The 19964-nt window shown below is 35.7% G+C and overlaps 1 protein-coding gene across 1 annotated transcript in view; it reads right to left on the bottom strand.

Annotated features, from left to right (window-relative positions):
• The window catches only part of LOC149785931 (uncharacterized), a 66441-nt gene that overhangs the window by 33734 nt on the left and 12743 nt on the right, over positions 1-19964 (bottom strand). The window contains exons 3-6 of the mRNA XM_089976167.1: positions 18483-18616; positions 14826-14918; positions 10801-10886; positions 6703-6796 (exon numbers count right to left, since the gene is read on the bottom strand). Of these exons, the coding sequence (XP_089832293.1) occupies positions 6703-6796; positions 10801-10886; positions 14826-14918; positions 18483-18616 (407 nt within the window). The remainder of the gene's footprint in view (positions 1-6702; positions 6797-10800; positions 10887-14825; positions 14919-18482; positions 18617-19964) is intronic.

Here is a 19964-nt window from a genome sequence, read left to right as displayed (position 1 = left end):
GTAAGGAGGATGCAACTGCACTTATCATCGAAATTACAGCACAATTTCGAAATGTGTAATCTAGATTGAAAACCTATGACATGGCTCATGTAATTCAGATTTGCAGAATTAAGAAAATACATTTTGAGGAAATTCAGGACGTAAAACTGTAAGTATATTTTATTTTGCCATTCTTATCACCAGCTAAAGAAGAGAGTATATGACTTGTCAATTGTATGTTATGTGTAAGGACCTTATCTTGCGTCTGTTATATACTGTAGCTAGCCTAAATCCGTAACATTGTATCAACGCGGAATGTGCCAAAACAGCTGGTATGTGGCAGTCCAAGAAAAATCTGTTTTAGTTCATTCAGAAACAAATTTAAACAACCACAACATAAAGAGCCTCTTACGCGAGTGTACATGATTTGTGTACAAATTAAAAGTGCTGGCATATGCGTTCAGTGTTTGTTTACAATAGAAAGTAGTTCCATTATGCATGTGAATGCTATACGTGTATTGTCGCACGAGTTCAGTATCGGGTAATACTGAATGATTCTGACAATGTAAAGTTAATGGGGGAAAAAATGAGCATATAATAAGATGGGGATATTTGTATATAGACTATATAATGGCAGGGATCGTCCTGGGCTTCGCCAATGTCACAAATTGTGATTTTTTTTCCTTGGCGACAAAAATATCCCATCTGGCGATTTTTTTGGCGACAGACTTTTTGGTTATTTAATTTGTACATACAATCATGGATTTGGACTGGATAAATTAAAAGGGAGAATGAAAGGAAGCCACAAACTTGACTAAGCAATGTATTGGAATCAATCTGTTACACAAACGATCCTTTGTTCGTATTGACAACCCCATCTTTAGAGTGCATTGTTACATCATAATCTGCTTATGCTGACATCTGGGCTGAGTACTGTATGCTGTGATACAGTCAATCATGCTACCGAACTATACCTACAACTGACCGACTTCTGAAGATGCAAATAGAACAGATACAATTAATTGAATGGCTAATCCTTCTGTTGTTGTTTTTTTTTTTTTACATATACCAATACAATAGTTTTGCTGAACCTTCATAGAAAACTGATAACCTTTGAAGTACCGACTATTGCGTATAAATACAAAGCAAATGGAAAAAATCTCAATCACAATTATATCTGTCGCCAGTGCAGCATTTTACTCATTGATCTTTTCCTTTTGCTATCAATCTGTGTTATGGCTGCAGAGACTTAAACTCCGCAACAAGAAATAGCAAAAATAAAACAGTTTTGCATAATTAATAATAATTATTTACTTCTCAAATTACAGGAGTGAAAGAATCCCTAAATTGGGTGTGAATTTATGCTTATATATACGGTCCAATATTGCCAGGTGTTGACTCATGTAAGTTTCATTCGTGGGAATGGAGATCCTAGTTTGCTTGTCGAGAAAATTTATACAGCATTCAGTGATCATTCTTGGGATTTAAGAAGCAATTCACTTCAAGCTTTGTGAAGCTAGCCATGGGGGGGGGGCTGCTGAGAGACTACTGGTGTCACCTGTCAGTACTATCGACTGTGAACGTGGATTCAGTAAGATGAACCTCATAAAAACTGACATCAGAAATAAACTCTGCATCTCATCTCTCGAGAATTTAATGAGAATCAGCATGTACAGATGTGAAAAATTAGACTTTGAAACTGCATTCAACCAGCTGGCAGCCCTAAAATCGCGACGGATCTTCATATAACACTTTGTAACATTTTGTTAATGCTTATTGTAATTAGAGTATTAACTAACCCATCTTTTGTAATTTTCACTACCTGTTACATTAATAGACTAAATTAACACTTCAAAAAATGTACACTACTTGTTCTGGCAACACTTTTTGAAAATTGGCGACAAAATATTGAGGTTGGCGATTTTTCTGGTGACAGCTTTTTAAAAGCCAGGACCATCCCTGTAATGGGGATAACTGTATATAGATTATGTAGTCAGGATATTTGTATATACACGTATATGTATAGACAATAGAGTGGGGATATTTGTACGTAGAAAATATATTGGGGATATTTGCATATAATAGATCATGTAGTCTGGATATTTGTATATCAACAATGTATTGAGGGTATATGTTTACAGACCTTAGGGATATTTGTATACAGACAGCAATAGTGGTGATATACGTGTACAGACAATATAGTGGGGATATCTGTATACAGACAAAGTGGGGATATTTGTATATAGACTACATAGTGGGAATATTTGTAGACTTCATGGGGACATTTGTATCTACACTATATAGTCGGGATATTTGTATATAGACTATTTAGTGGGAATATTTGTACTGAGACTTCATGGGGACATTTGTATATACACTATATAGTGGAGATGTTTGTATATAGACCATATAGTGTGGATATTTGTACAGACTTTTAGATATTTGTATACAGACTATAAAGTAAGGATATTTGTACATGTAATCAAATTACAATTAATAGCTCCAGTACCCACAAATGTAGTCTCAGTCTATTTTTAGAGCATTTTTTCCTGTCTCCTTTAGATGGTGATACAAGAGTTAGATTTAGGCATTGTAATACCACCCTGTCATGGTAAAAATGTTTGTGACCCTTCATGTAGGATTATCCAGCCATTCTTCCCTCTAATGGTGACTGTGGTAGAGGTAGGATGCTTATGCATTTACTCCTGCTATGAATGTTTCTACTTTAATACGATTGTGTAATGTATTCGATGGAGACTGTAAATGTTTTGTAAATTATGTTTCACTGAAGATACATAATTGATAACGCTACTATTGAACCTACCTCACACCCATCCTGAGCAATACAAGCATTGACATTAATGCATTATTCAGATACTGGTAAACGTCTCATGAAGGGCCACCCAGTAGTTACAAAGGGAGATAATAAGTAAGGGCTTCCTCCTTTGTCCATATGTTATATAGATGGAAAAGACATAATTTTCATCATTCTGGGATTGCTGGATTTGGAAGGTATCACAATTTATTTCGTAACAGTCATGTGATCATGTAAAGTATTCTCAGAGAAACAAATTTTACTAAAAATATACGTTCTTATGGCCTTTGATGGATTAAGCAATTAAAAGGTTTGAATAATGCTTCATACACAGAACAAAGGTAGTGTTCATGCAGGCGATAAGAAGTTGATGTATAAAGGAATGTTTGTTCTTTGTTATACAAGAAGAAGAGAAAAAAGTTACCATTTAATTAAAATAATATTTCTTTGTCAGCTCTACTGGTCATTGACCAGTAGACATTATGGGATGGTCTATTGTCATCTGTCATTATGCATTTGCAGAAGTTTGTTATTGCTGCTCCTCCTAAAATTAGTTAGAGGATTGCTTTGAAACTTTGCACACAAATTCATGTCATTGTCTAGTTGGTTCTAAATGTAAATGGTGCTGCTTAGACATCTAGTATGGTCAGCACAGTGACCATCTTGAAAATCATCTTATTGCTACTCCTTCTGAAGGAATGGTCATATTAACATGGGGTTTTATCGGAAAGACTTCATATGATGTCTTGTTAGTCTAAATAAAAATGGCCTCCCCTTGTAACTAATGGATGGCCCTTCATTGGCTAGATGTTTACCAGTATATGAATAATGCATCAATGCTGATACTAATATTGGCGAGGATGGGTGGGAGGGTTCAGTAGTAGCATTATCAATTATGTATCTTCAGAGAAACATAATTTACATGTACTAAACATTTACAGTCTCATTCGAGTACATTACACAATCATAGTAAAGTTAGGAGAAACATTCATAACAGGTGTAAATGCATAAGCATACCACCTCTACTACAGTCACCATTAGAGGGAGGAATGGCTGGATTCCCTACATGAAGGATAACAAATGTTCCATCCATGACAGCAGCACATCCAACAGTCATGAACCCGTGACAATCATACCCAGATAATGGAAAAGAGCAAATTTTCCTTAATGAGCAAATATATTTGGAATGAATTCAGTAAAAGCACTTAACTCACACCTATAAGGGGGTTGTGCTGATGTCAGACTTGTCACACTGGTCAGGTGCTTGTCTGGCTGCAACCAATCAATTACCAGATTCAGTTCTTGTTTCTGTAAAGCTATATCATAGATGCTTGAAGAGGTTGAATGTGTATGCCAAGCAACAGCTTCTGCATTATAAACTAAACACTTTGTTTGGACACAAGGCTTGCATAGATCACTCTGATCTTATAATCATATATCTGCATGAGTTGTATCTGATGTTCTGAGATCTCAGAGTATACCAAGTGTATTTCCCATTTACACCATGACACAAGGGCCTGAAGGACTGTATAATCTTTCCAGCCTTCACCATAAGAAAGAGATGTCATTGGGCCCCACAACTCTCCTCTAAGAGCATCAAGTAGTGCTTAATAGCATGTGCTAGGTCTCACATCACCAACTCCCTAGATGGGTAAATTTAAGGAGAGGAAGCAGATGACCACTCCTTTATTGCCTGCTGATGGTAACCTATTCTGAATATCTTGGAAATCTGGCAGTGATAGCCTTTGACTGTAACAGGTGCTAACCTATTCTCCTTAAAAGGCCAGAGAATTTTTTTTGCAAATAGTTGGATTAAGTCACTCAGTGGGACAATGCAGACGACACTGCACCAGTTCCTGAAAACTCATTGCTTTCCTTCAAAAGCCTATAACTCAATAACCCCTGGCACCATGTTTGTGCATCAGGAGATAGTACTTACTTCTGAGCTCTATAGCGTGAAGGTCATTTAAGATATACTAAAATAAGTGATATTGCAGAAAAGTAGACAGAAGTAGCTCTACAAGGATATAAAATAATCTGGACTTTCTACTTATATTACACAATACAGAGGAAATAAATGTATTTTTTTTTACACCAAAAATTCATCTATTGTTGGAATCAGATTTTGTGTCTGAATTTTAGACTTTTGGGCCTCAGTTCTAAGGCAGACTGGTCAGAACTGCACCCAGACAGGTGAACTTTGCAAAAAGTAGAATAAGTTGGGGATTTCAAGTAAAAAGGGGCCAAGATAAAAAATGATGGGTCCAATAAGCAAAAACAAAAAAAAAGAAGAAAAGAACTCCAACTTTTACCTTCTGCAAATGCACAAGCAAAACAGCTAATGAAAACAATATTTCCCAACACTAGGCATCAGGCCAAATGGAAATCGACTGGATACAGATTTATTTGGATGTATTCAGAAGCAGCCCCCAAAATGTATTTCCTACTCAAATTTGAGGCCAAAATGAATAAATTTCCAGGGGTTAATGAGTTAAAGTGGAGGGCCTTCAAGACTGTTAAATTCTTTCCATAATAGTAGGCTGAAATTCCTTTTGATGCTTTCTCTCCTGCTGAATTATGCATGAATGATTTCTGTCTCATCATTTTCTGCATTATCTTCAGAAAGCTGGGGTGTGGGGGAAGGGAGACAGATCTGGAACTGGAGTGACATACGATAAAAGACCAAAAGAATTACATACCACCTGGTGTTACGGGTCTGGCCCCTTCACAAAAGCAAGTCAGCTGCCAGGAAGATGCCTGATATGGACTGTAATATTCAGCTAGCCACAGAAAGCCCCAGACATGTGCACATGGGCCAGGTGATTTTGTTCCTCATTTCAGGAAGTATGCCACCACCACAGAGTTGTCCAAGATGTAACATAAAGCTGATCCCTTCGAACATGAAAGTTTCCTATGATTTTCATTTCTAAAACGTTTATGTGAAAAGGTAACTTCCTACTTGCACCTGACTGGTGAAGATGCACACTAAGTGGGCTCTAGAACTCTGCAATTTGGTGTCCATGTAAATCCTAATTTCTGCTTGAGCATTTCCAGAGGAATCTTTGCCATGAGCCACTCTTTTTTATGTCACTGATGCTGGAATGATACTGTTTCAGCTGATATCAAGATGACAAGGAAAGGGATGTGACTGGTCCAGCAGGCAACCTGCAATGGTCACAGGAAAAGGTGGCTAAGAAGGACCATTTCTGTTGCCACATAGAGCAGACCAAGAAGCTGCAGAAACTCTCGTTGAAATCTATTACCTGCTGGACACTGACTCCACAAGCTCAATAATCGGCACCATGTGTACCCGAGAGAGACAAATGAAGTTGTGACTGGGAAAAGTTCTATACCTAGGTGGACAAAATAGTGAGAGCTGGCTGAGGAAATATAACTGGTCTTAACTTCCTGTTCACTTTGGACAACAGATTAAGCAGACATGAGCAGAACCACAAAGACAGAATATGGTCTGCAAACTCTCTTCATCACCAATCTCCTTCTGCATAATTGCTGCCTTACTGGGATTGTTTGGTATGTTCCTCATGGAGGGAAAAGACATTAGAAGAGGGGGCTTCATAAACAAAATTCAAAGCCCCTCCAAAACAATTTGGATACATACATACATACATACATACATACATATATACATACATACATACATACATGTGGGGTGTAAAAGTGAGGGTTTTGGATAAACCTAAAAAGATGTTGCTGACAGTAATAACGATCATTAGGAATGTGAACCTAACTAAAGAAATCAATACATGTAATCAATCAAATAACTAAGCAATTTATTAAACATTTAATCAGTTAATTCATCAATCTAATCATTCATCAACTGATTTATAAATTAATTAAAAACAATAATTAAAAACAATAAATAAAATAATCAATCAATCAGTACTTACTGATCTTAGACCATTAACACTGGACACATTGACAATGTTGCCTTGTGTCTCTATCAGATGTGGTACTGCAAGCATTGTCAAATGGTACATGGATCTAAAAAGAGGGAAACATATTATCATTAAAAGCTTTTCAAATGACACTCATTTTAAAGTTTATCTAGATAAATGGGTCACATTAGAAGTCAGCAGGTAGTCAGCACTATTGTCAGCGATTTAACAGTCAATCCCTTCCCTAGTATAGATGTAAGTCAGCAGAGACCCCACACTATCCCAAGCTATTCAAATATCAGTCCCTCTCCAACATATACATGTATACACTAGAAGTCTGCAGATAGTCCACACTATCCCAAGCTATTCAATTATCAGTCTTTTCCCAAGTATACCTGTATACACTAGAAGTCTGCAGATAGTAAGCACTATACCAACGATATTCAATTATCAGTCCCTCCCCATGTATACATATAAACACCTGAAGTCTGCAGATAGTCCACACTATCCCAATGCTAATAAATTATCAGTCCCTCCACAAGTATACATGTATACAACAGAAGTCTGCAGATAGCACTATCCCAAAGCTATTCAATTATCAGTCCCTCCCCAAGAATACATGTACATAACAGAAGCATGCAGGTAGGCAACACTAATACCAACCTATTCAATTATCAGTCCTCCCCAAATATATATGTACACAAAAGAAGTCTGCAGGTAGGCAATACTAATACCAAGCTATTCAATTATCAGTCCCTCCCCAAGCATACATGTATACAACAGAAGTCTGCTGATAGTCAGCACTATCCCAAAGCTATTCAATTATCAGTCCCTCCCCAAGCATACATGTATACAACAGAAGTCTGCTGATAGTCAGCACTATCCCAAAGCTATTCAATTATCAGTCCCTCCCCAAGCATACATGTATACAATAGAAGTCTGCAGGTATTCAACACTATCCCAAAACTATTCAATTATCAGTCCCTCCCCAAGCATACATGTATACAATAGAAGTCTGCAGGTATTCAACACTATCCCAAAGCTATTTAGTTATCACTTCTTCCCTAGCATATATGTATACACTAGAAGTATGCAGGTTTGCAACACTCCCAAAGCTATTCAATTATCACTCACTCCCCTAGCACACATGTACACACTAGAAGTCTGCAGGTAGGCAACACTATCCCAAAATAATTCAATTATCACTCCCTCCCCTTGCATACATGTATACACTAGAAGTATGCAGGTAGGCAACACTCCCAAAGCTATTCAATTATCACTCCCTCCCCTTGCATACATGTATACACTAGAAGTATGCAGGTAGGCAACACTCCCAAAGCTATTCAATTATCACTCACTCCCCTAGCACATATGTACACAATACAAGTCTGCAGGTAGGCGACACTATCCCAAAGTAATTCAGTTATCACTCCCTCCCCTATCATACACGTATACTCTCAAAGTCTGCAGGTAGGCAACACTATCCCAAAGTTATTCAATTAGATCCCTCCCCTAGCATATATGCATACACTATAAGTCTGCAGGTATGCAAGACTATCCCAAAGGTATTCAATTATCACTCCCTCCCTTAGCGTACATATATATATATATATATGTATATTCACTAGAAGTCTGCAGGCAGGTAACACTATCCCAAAGCTATTCAATTATCACTCCCTCCCCTTGCATACATGTATACACTAGAAGTCTGCAGGTAAGCAACACTATCCCAAAGGTATTCAATTATCACTCCCTCCCCTAGCGTACATATATTCATATATATATATATATATATATATATATATATATATATATATATATATATATATATATATATATATATACACTAGAAGTCTGCAGGTAGGTAACACTATCCTGAAGCTATTCAATTATCACTCCCTCCCCTTGCATACATGTATACACTATAAGTCTGCAGGTAGGCAACACTACCCCAAAGGTATTCAATTATCACTCCCTCCCATAGCGTACATGTATACACTAGAAGTTTGCAGGTAGCCAACATGAACACAAAGCTATTAAAGAACCAACGCCATACCCAGATGCACTAGAAGTCTGCAGTTAGTCAGCACTATCCCCCACCTATTTTATTATCACTATTCTTCATTATAAATATATGCACTGTAAGGCTTCAGGTCAGCAAACACTATCATCAAGTTTTATAATAATCACCATCCTCCCCAATTATACCTATAAGCACTAGAAGCCAACAGGTTGTCAGCATTATCCCCAGTTGATTTAATTATTACTAACGTTGCCCATTATACATTTATACACTAGAAGCCAGCAGATCAGCAACACTATCACTATACAATAATCACTATCCTTCCCAATTATACACATAGGGACAAGAACAATTGATTCCAGCCTTTTCAAGGATGAGGACCAGTTCTAAAAAAAAATCTACAGACATCCATGTGTTAATATTTGTACATTATGGCTCTCTTGGAAAACTCAGCAGCCCCCTGTTCAGAGGTATTCCTAAGCTATTTCATTATCACTAATCAACCAGTATGTATGTATGTATATATATATATATATATGGAGTGTGCATCTACAGCATAGCAGCATTTCTCCCACACTATTCACAGTTAAAACTAACACCTTTATGCAGTAGTATCCCCACCCAACCAAGCTCTACAAACAGGATGGAATTAAATTACAAAACCACTGTGCAAATCTGTGTACCACCCTGAGCATATCACCAAGTTTCATGTCTCATTGCAAATGGCATATGAGGAATCGCAAACACAAATGTCTGGATTACAGGATAAAATAATCCCCATCTTTAGTTTGAAAACAATGGGGAAGAGGGGCAATAAGTGTCAGATTCCTCAGACTCTGCCTCCTTGGGGTTGGATCAGCATTCCAAAATCACTGTGCACAGCTACAGACAATCCGCAATCATATTCTAAAAGACTTTATCAAAACCATGCAGGAGTTGTGTGATATTACACATGTCATTAAATCACTACTGATTTTATATTACATGTCATTAAATCACTACTGATTTTGTATACAATTACAAGACTACACAAAAGTGACCCAACCCCTAGAGCTCAACAGCCTGGGGATGGATTACAATTCTGAAACAAATGTGCACAGCACCTGATAACATCCCAGAATTTTAAGTCTCTATTTCAGATGATGAAGGAGGTTTGTGTTTGTGTGTGTGTGTGTGTGATTTAGCTATAAAAAAATTTCAGTCATACTGCTACAATGTCTGCAGTGTGGCAGTTTATAGTGATGTCTAGCACTGGGACAGCATACTGCAGACATGTAGCATGATGTCCCACCCAGTCACATTATCCTGACACCAAGCCGACCAGTCCTAACACTACCCTCTTACTGCTGAGGACATAGCAAGGCAGCTGTTAGTACCATTTTAATAAGTCTAGGATATGGCTTGGCCGGCATCTGAAACCACAACCACCCACATCTGACACAGATACTCTAACAAAGAGTAATACATAACACACAAATGCATGCATGTAGAGGTCGAGCTCACATTATAAATCCCAAACTTTCTATGTAACAAAAGACAAAAAATGCCAACCCCAAGCTGAGGTAGATAATTACTGCATTCAAGGCAAACTTGACAGGATGTAGTTATCTCCCTTTAAACACTGACCTAATAAAAAAAAAACTATAATTTTTGGTAATATCTGTTCAAAGCTGATTCTGCAATCTAGCATAGCAAGTTGCCAACGGGGCAGGCTGGATCAGTATAACAAAGCAGTCAATGTTAATAAAGAGAAGCAGATATGTAACTCAAATTTAGACTGCCTGGAAAATCAACCCCAATGTAATGCCATTCCCCATACCCTAATAAGACACACAATTGTGCCTTGAGTTTTAAAAAACAGCTGAACTCTACCTTTCTAATAATGTAAAATGATCCTATCTATTTAAAAATTACACTGGACCCATAATTATTTGTACTGACTGTTCCCTTCCACAATGCATTCTGAAAGTTTCCCCATGATCCTATTATTTTATAATGTTCTTTCTAATAAGATGTTTTGTTTATATAATCTTTCTAAACCAACCTATTTTTATACAATTTCTAGCAAAAACTCTGATAGCACCTACCTGACATTAGTGTTAAACATTCTGTCATACTGCTCCAAAGAAGTTGTTTCTATGCTTCCAAGCTCCAATATTCCAGCACAATTAACCTGTAGAAAAAAAAAAATTTAAGTCTGCTAACGTGAGCTGAATATGAAAAAATATCACAGGTTTTTATCAAGAAAAGATGCACGGTCAAAGTTTGAATTTTGTGAAAATTCAATGCCTGATGCAGTCATACTTAAGTACAGGCAGGTAATTTTGCCTGATGCAGTCATACTTAAGTACTGGCAGGTAATTTTGCCTGATGCAGTCATACTTAAGTACTGGCAGGTAATTTTGCCTGATGCAGTCATACTTAAGTACTGGCAGGTAATTTACATCCATTCAAAAAAGATTGTGAATGTTACAGCTCAAATCCCATATCATCTGTGCACTATGTAAACATTTAGTAAATGGTTGCAAGAGGCAAACTTGCAGTTGAAATAATATAAATTTTTGGCATTAATTGTTCACACCATTTTGACTTTAACTATACTTCAGCATTTTTAATTTATATTGTTGTTGTTCCCAGTTCTGACAATTACCGAGCAGAATAAGTTGCTTCATAGTTCACAGACTGAACTATTCTTACATAAGAGGTATACTAATAAATTAAAGATCAGTTTATAACAGGTTTTGTTATAAGCAATGGAAAAGAGTATGTTTTAAAGCACTCAAGAACAAGTACTCTTGTTAAGTCAGAGTATGAGTGCAAGAACATATTACTTTCCTAAATAGGAGTATAACAGGGTTCATACAGTTCCAGAGATTTGTTTTTCACGAACTATTTGAGCAGGTTCAAGGACTTCTAAACGTTATCAAGAAGCTGTTGTTTTTAAAATGGAAACTGAACTTTCTCTATTGGTTTACTATAATGCATAATCAGCCACAAAAGTAGAAGAAAAAGATACCACTACAGCAAAGTGATAGCATTTCATCAAACTGTATTTTTGTCCCACGTATTTTTGTCCCATGTCCCACGTATTTTTGTCCCACGTTTTCATAAAAAGACAAATAATGACAATTAAGGACTTAATGTGCAAAAAATGTAAATTTAAAAAAGTTATATACTGTAGTCAGATTTTAGTATGCCATGTTATCTCTGAAAATTCAAGGAGTTTTTGGGAAAAATTCATGGAGTTTCAGTGGGGAATTCATGGAGTTGGGGGGATTCGTGGAATTTGGGGGGAAATTCATGGAGTTTTTCAGCAACTTCAAGGACTTTTCAAACATAAAAACCAACATTTTCAAAATTCAATGATTTTTCAAGAATGTAAAAATAGAGTACTATTAACATGGCAACTACACTGAATTCAGAAGACAGCTACTGTACTGTTTGGAAGAGAAAAGATCTTAAAAAGGATTTTGGATCTTCAAATTTGGACCCATTCATTCCCATAGAAGCTGCCAATTTTTATCTGTATCTGCATAATTAATTTATGCCCTGACTCTCCATTTTTACAACTAAGTTTGAGACACACTCATCTACATATAATTTTATGACCATCAAAGTCATAGAAGACTGTTCTGAAAACTAGAGCATTCTTAGTATTTATGTTGTTATTTTCAAATGATCACTGATTCAAATCTAATCAAGCATGAGAAGTTTCATGAAAGCTTGGCTTGATTGGGTCTACTTTTCTGAGCCTGCATTCAAAAAATGTGTGTTTAACTAGAACTTCATGTCAATGGATGCTGTCAGGTCACCATCTCTGCATGACAAGTGTATATGTATACAGTATGTTTGTTAAGCGACTCCACATATTGTGGGGTCTATCTCAAAGTTTATTAATTAGTGAAGTACATTAAAAGTGGACACATTCATATATCAATTAATTTCATGAATATTTGAATACCAAATTCTGATTTAAAAATTTTCCCAAAAGTATTCTTATGCAAATATTTAGTTCAGAACTACAGTTTATTACCCAGCTTACTGATTAGGGAGGAGCCTACTCACCCATTGCTGAGGCCATGTTTGGACTTGAAAGTTGGCAAATCCCTTATATACATACAAATATTATGAATAAAATAATTGATAACAAGTTGAAGAAAAAAATATTTATTGCTTGTCGACTGAAACCTGCTTCAAATAGTAAGAAGTCACATTTTCACATCTGTGCAAGAAAATTAAAGACATGTGCTTCATGAGATAAAGGGAGAAATTGCTGACATTTAAGTAACAGAAGCATGTGTTATATATATAGTTTAAATATGCACAGTATGGCATGTTGGCAACGTATAGAACTTGCTGGGTGGAAAGCAGTGTGGCATGTTGGCAATGTGTAGAACTTTCTGGGTGGAAAGCACTGCAAACTGAATAATACCTCACTCTCTCTCTCTCTTTGGACATGCCTGTTGGTAAGCATCTTGCAAAATTTGCCTTGCCTCAGCTGAATTTGGGTTTGTCCCAGACTGCAGGCAAGTGGATTTATACAGTTCCAGTTAATATCATTCAAGACATCCTAGCAATGTATTTGAAACATCAGGAGGTAAGAAATCTATCAAATTTTGTAATAATGCCTGGTTTAAGGCAAAAGGAACATTGAATGCTTTGCAAAATCCAGCTGAAAGAGTTGTGTTAAATTGATACACACAGTGAGAAAATTAATTCAGTTAATCACACTTTTTCATTTTGACTCATCAACTTTGATTCAATCTTTCACTGATTTCATTACAGGGAATTTCCATATGTAATTAATCTGATTATGCCTCTGTTTCCAATCAGACATTCTATGGCATCAATTAGTTTCTACAAGAAGCAGGATGTGTGGTAAAAATGTTGTATCAATAAAGCTATGCATGTACAAGGTATGTATGAAGAGTGAATGGCCCTTCTCTATGCATGTGCAAGGAATGTATGAAGAGTGAATGGCCCTTCTCTATGCATGTACAAGGTATGTATGAAGAGGAATGGCCCTTCTCTATGCATGTACAAGGTGTGTATGAAGAGTGAATGGCCCTTCTCTATGCATGTACAAGGTAAGTATGAAAAGTGAATGGCCCTTCTCTATGCATGTACAAGGTAAGTATGAAGAGTGAATGGCCCTTCTCTATGCATGTACAAGGAATGTATGAAGAGTGAATGGCCCTTCTCTATGCATGTACAAGGTAAGTATGAAGAGTGAATGGCCCTTCTCTATGCATGTACAAGGAATGTATGAAGAGTGAATGGCCCTTCTCTATGCATGTACAAGGAATGTATGAAGAGTGAATGGCCCTTCTCTATGCATGTACAAGGTAAGTATGAAGAGTGAATGGCCCTTCTCTATGCATGTACAAGGAATGTATGAAGAGTGAATGGCCCTTCTCTATGCATGTACAAGGAATGTATGAAGAGTGAATGGCCCTTCTCTATGCATGTACAAGGAATGTATGAAGAGTGAATGGCCCTTCTCTATGCATATACAAGGTAAGTATGAAGAGTGAATGGCCCTTCTCTATGCATGTACAAGGAATGTATGAAGAGTGAATGGCCCTTCTCTATGCATGTACAAGGTAAGTATGAAGAGTGAATGGCCCTTCTCTATGCATACACAAGGTAAGTTTGAAGAGTGAATGGCCCTTCTCTATGCATGTACAAGGTCAGTATGAAGAGTGAATGGCCCTTCTCTATGCATATACAAGGTAAGTATGAAGAGTGAATGGCCCTTCTCTATGCATATACAAGGTAAGTATGAAGAGTGAATGGCCCTTCTCTATACATATACAAGGTAAGTATGAAGAGTGAATGGCCCTTCTCTATGCATACACAAGGTAAGTTTGAAGAGTGAATGGCCCTTCTCTATGCATGTACAAGGTAAGTTTGAATAGTGAACGGCCCTTCTCTGTGCATGTACAAGGTAAGTATGAAGAGCGAATGGCCCTTCTCTATGCATATTTAATTGAATTTCCAGTGATGTTTTCTGTTAGTCAATTAAAATCTCCCTTTTTGTAATACTTTATCATCTACACATAAATAAAATTATATAATATCATTAAAGAGGGTTCCTAGATGAACTGCATACCAGAATGTTCAGTCTGCCAAAATGTTTGACAGTAGATTCCAGGATTCTTTTGGTATCTTCCTCTTTCACCAAATCTCCTGTGATCAGCAAGGGCTGAAATAAGTAAAGTTAAATGTATGAGTTATGATTTAAATTTCTCATATTTTCTTTACAATACTTTATCCTGAAAATGTTTCAAATTACAGATTTATTTACAGCAATGTACAGTAATTTTTACATCAAATTAAAGTGCTTTTCATGTGTCAAATTACAGCATATTTTATTTAAAAAGAACTGTAATTTTATGTTGAATTACAGTAATTTATATGCAACACAGAATTAGATATTGGCAATATATAGCAACTGTTGGGGAATAAAATAAAATTCCTGGTATTACAAATCATACATAAATCATGGCATCACAAATTCACAGAAAGTCATAGCTTTTTCAGCCAATTGGATCTGACTCAAAACTGAATTTTTTTCTTCATTTAATTTCAAATATTTTTACAAAACATTTGTATACTTGTATGTGAACTGCCAACCAATACCTAGGTCTAATTACTCTAGAAAAGATTATAACTATGAACACAAATATAAAGCAAACCTCAGTTACCATCATTAATCCAAATAATTACTTGCCATCATTAATCCAAATAATTACTTACCATCATTAATCCAAATAATTACTTACCATCATTAATTCAAAAATAATTTCTTACCATCAATAATCCAAATAATTACTTACCATCATTAATCCAAATAATTACTTACCATAATTAATCCAAATAATTGCTTACCATCATTAATCCAAATAATTACTTACCATCATTAATCCAAGTAATTACTTACCATCTTTGGGCAAATTATCCAGACCATTTTATTTCCCAGACACCATACTTTCAAAGTTTGTAATTATTTTGAATAGCACATAACATTTTCAGACACCAAGTACAACAATTTCCTCTTTCCTTCCCAGATTATCTTTGTACTCTGCAGAAAGGAACTGAGAATCGCAGAAAACCAAATCTTAATATTTTTATTTCTCTGATTAATCACCACATTCATGACCCTCTGTCACCTTATCTAAGCATTTTCTAGCAAAGAATTGGTATGCAGAGTGGGCATAAGTAATTTTCAATACATACAACATTATTCAACTCTATTTCCTTTCCAATGCAAAGGCTATACAATTTTCAGGACTGAAGACCATAGATTTTGTTTACTATCACAATTATTTTAACTTAATGATGCCTGCATAAAAAAGTGGATATCGCTCTTGCAAACAGAGCTAACTTAATTGGAAATGTGCATCATTAATAGCAGTATACCTACATGAACATACTGAAAGCAAATAAAAGAGCTGCAACCAATAATTTGTATTTGCAAGCAAGTACATAATGCAACCTAGTTTACCTAAACCACCTTGTACTGTACTGCACCAAACATGCAGGGTGCATCATTACACAACAAAGATATTCATTTTTTGGACAAGAGAAAAATTTATCATTTTCATTATTACACAAGTTATGGCTAGCGGAGAACAATTCAATTTTTTCATGCCCCAAAAACTGCATAAATGATCCAATCATCGGCAAAAGTTTTATTTCAACCTTTTGCTACACCAAGCGCACCCTAGCTTAGTAGCAATAGATTAGTACTTCCACACTGTCCCTACAGCTTCTCTAGCCCCTCAGCTCTGCCATTCTAGAACTTTTCCATCTTGTTCTCTTGGAGAACTGAAAACCTCCTTAAAAGTATATTCTTTTCTCTTTATTCCACTTATTTCTCTGTTAAGTGAATGTAATACAGGGATGAAGTTTTGTCTATTTCTTCAAGACAAGATCTCCATTCAATCATTAGTGCCAAGTCCATTTATTACGTTGAGTCTGATCATATACCCCTATGGTGGCCTAGTGGTTAGAGCGTCTGTCTAGTAAACAGGAGGTTGTGGGTTCGATCCCCGACCAAGTCATAACAAAGACTTACACAAATGGTACTAACAGCTGCCTCGCTTGGCCCTCAGCATTAAGAGGTTAGTGTTAGGGCTGGTCGGCCTGGTGTCAGGATAATGTGACTGGGTGGGACATTATGCTACATGTCTGCAGCTTGATGCACCAGTGCTGGACATCACTATAAACTGCCACACTGCAGACATCATAGTGATATGACCGCAAACTTTTTAAAGCTATGTTAAAAATCCTAATCACACACACATAAGTGTGATCATCTTTAACAAAAACATCCCTGTCTTTAGTAAAAGTGTCCATATCTTAAGCAAAAGTATCCATATCTACAACGTGTGTCCCTCTCTTCAATAAAAAGAACCCTGTCTTAAGTGTCAGTCTTTAATAAAAGTGTCCCTGTCTTTAAACAAAGCATCTCTGTCTTCAATAAAAGTGTCCCTGTCTTTAAATGAAGTATCTGTCTTTAAACAAAGTATCTCTATCCTCAATAAAAGTGTCCCTGTCTTTAAACAATATATGTCTTTAAAAAAAGTATCACTGTCTTAAAACATAGTCTCCATCTTTAATAAAACTGTCCCTGTCTTTAAACACAGTATCTGTCTTTAAGCAAAGTATATCTGTCTTTAAACAAAGTATCAGTCTTTAATAAAAGTGTCCCTGTCATTAATAAAAGTGTCTCTTTTAAACAAATTATCTCTGTCTTTAATAAAAGCATCCCTGTCTTTCAACAAAGAATGTCTTTAATAAAAGTATCTGTTTCTTTTAAACAAAGTATCTGTCTTTAATAAAAGTATATCAGTCTTAAACAAAGTCTGCACCTTTAATAAAACTGTCCCTGTCTTTAAACAAAGTATCTCAGTCTTTAATAAAAGTATTCCTGTCTTTAAACAAAGTATCTCAGTCTTTAATAAAAGTATTCCTGTCTTTAAACAAAGTATCTCAGTCTTTAATAAAAGTATTCCTGTCTTTAAACAAAGTACCTCAGTCTTTAATAAAAGTATTCCTGTCTTTAAACAAAGTATCTCAGTCTTTAATAAAAGTATTCCTGTCTTTAAACAAAGTATCTCAGTCTTTAATAAAAGTATTCCTGTCTTTAAACAAAGTATCTCAGTCTTTAATAAAAGTATTCCTGTCTTTAAACAAAGTATCTCAGTCTTTAATAAAAGTATTCCTGTCTTTAAACAAAGTATCTCAGTCTTTAATAAAAGTATTCCTGTCTTTAAACAAAGTACCTCAGTCTTTAATAAAAGTATTCCTGTCTTTAAACAAAGTATCTCAGTCTTTAATAAAAGTATTCCTGTCTTTAAACAAAGTATCTCAGTCTTTAATAAAAGTATTCCTGTCTTTAAACAAAGTATCTCAGTCTTTAATAAAAGTATTCCTGTCTTTAAACAAAGTATCTCAGTCTTTAATAAAAGTATTCCTGTCTTTAAACAAAGTATCTCAGTCTTTAATAAAAGTATTCCTGTCTTTAAACAAAGTACCTCAGTCTTTAACAAAAGTATTCCTGTCTTTAAACAAAGTCTGTGTCTTTAATAAAGTATCACCATCTTTAATAAGTGTCCCTGTTGTTAATAAATGTGTTCCTGTCTTTCACTAGCAGTACCCCTCTTGCTCTCCTTTTTGTAGGCTCTATTCTGTAAACTCCATACTTGAATATTAGTTCATCTATTTTGTCCTTGTCGTACATACAACCAGCTATACAAGATACCTTTGTGTTTCCTTCCTTTTGGCACTGGTCGCCAACCTTTTTCAAGTTTTCCTCCATTCGACCAGTGAGAGCAAGAGAGGCTCCCAGCTTGGAAAACAGCACAGCTGTTGCAGCACCTATACCTGAACTAGCACCTACATTTTGAAGAAAACAAAAAATATATTTATGCTTGTATTTACAGTATCTATGAATGTACATGTAGATCAATAGAAGGATATTTGAGTTGTAACATTAATTCCAAAATGGAATTTTAACAATTAATTCATTTTTGTTCCTATTACATTAAAAAAGGAAGCATTAGCGATACTGAAAAGTGTAAAGGATTCCCCCAGTGCTGATACTATTACTTGTTAAAAGAGAAGGTTGTAACAACTTTAAATACATGCAATACTAGATTGTTGAAACTGTCCATGCATGTCCCAATTTCACAAGCTATAAGTCTTAAGACAATTTATTGGTCAATTTTATGTTAGACTTAAATTTTTAGATAAAATCAGATTACTGGATTCCTGACTTAATTTAAGACCAGACTTACGTTATATTGGTGAAATGTAAGCATGTGGGACTAAGGTCTTTACAGGAAAGAGAATGACATACTCTCACTGTAAATAAGGTTGTTGTGCTTGTTACATAACCTGAATTTACTAGCTGGTACCTTGTTATAAATACTTCACTCATGGAAATAAAAAAAATACTTCTCTTGAAGGTATTGCAAACATGCCATATGCAAGTCAATTTGAAAACAAAAGCTTCAAAATATGTAAAGTTGTAAATACTATTAGATCTGTAAAATAATCTTCAATTCAAATTATTTTTTTGTAGAAATTTTGTAACTGACACATGAGATTCTATAAGGCATGGCTAATGACTTGGTGATTATGACTGTTTTGTATTGTTGTACCATTGCCAAAATGCCCAATTACATTTTTTTAAATGTAATTAGCTCCAAACTATTGAGTAAAATACAAACTTAGTAAATTTACATCCAAATCGCGGTACATAAGTGTATTTGTAACAATAATGACAATTCTTCTTATGGGGGGTTCGATTTGTATGTGTGTTCCATGTTTTTACCTCTTCCAATACTGCAAATAAAATATAATTACATCTGTGTATGAATAATTACAATCCAATTTAGAACATCAAGCTTGAGAGAAATTTAAACTGCCATGTCTTCAATTACATCTGTACCAAAAGCATTTTCAATCCCTCTTTTAACTCCATGAAGCGAGTGGCCGAATGGTCTAAAGCGCTCTCCGTTACAGATCACTGCCATCTCACCTCTGTCTGAGTGGGTTCGAGTCTCGGATTCAGCCAATGTGGGTATGTGAGAAAGCTTGCCAGTAGCTTCTCGAGGGTCGGTGGTTCTTACCAGGGATTTCCTGGGTTCTTCCTCCATCATTAATACTGGCCGCCATGTATAGCCTATCGTGTGCTGAAAAATGGCGTTAAACCCTACAACAACAACAACAACTCCATGAA

The sequence above is a fragment of the Sinohyriopsis cumingii genome, chromosome 12 (genome assembly GCF_028554795.1).
Source record: "Sinohyriopsis cumingii isolate HCF-2022 chromosome 12, ASM2855479v2, whole genome shotgun sequence".
Lineage (NCBI taxonomy): Eukaryota > Metazoa > Mollusca > Bivalvia > Unionida > Unionidae > Sinohyriopsis > Sinohyriopsis cumingii.
Note: the sequence above shows the minus strand (reverse complement) of the source record. Positions and strands in the feature narration are given on the sequence as shown.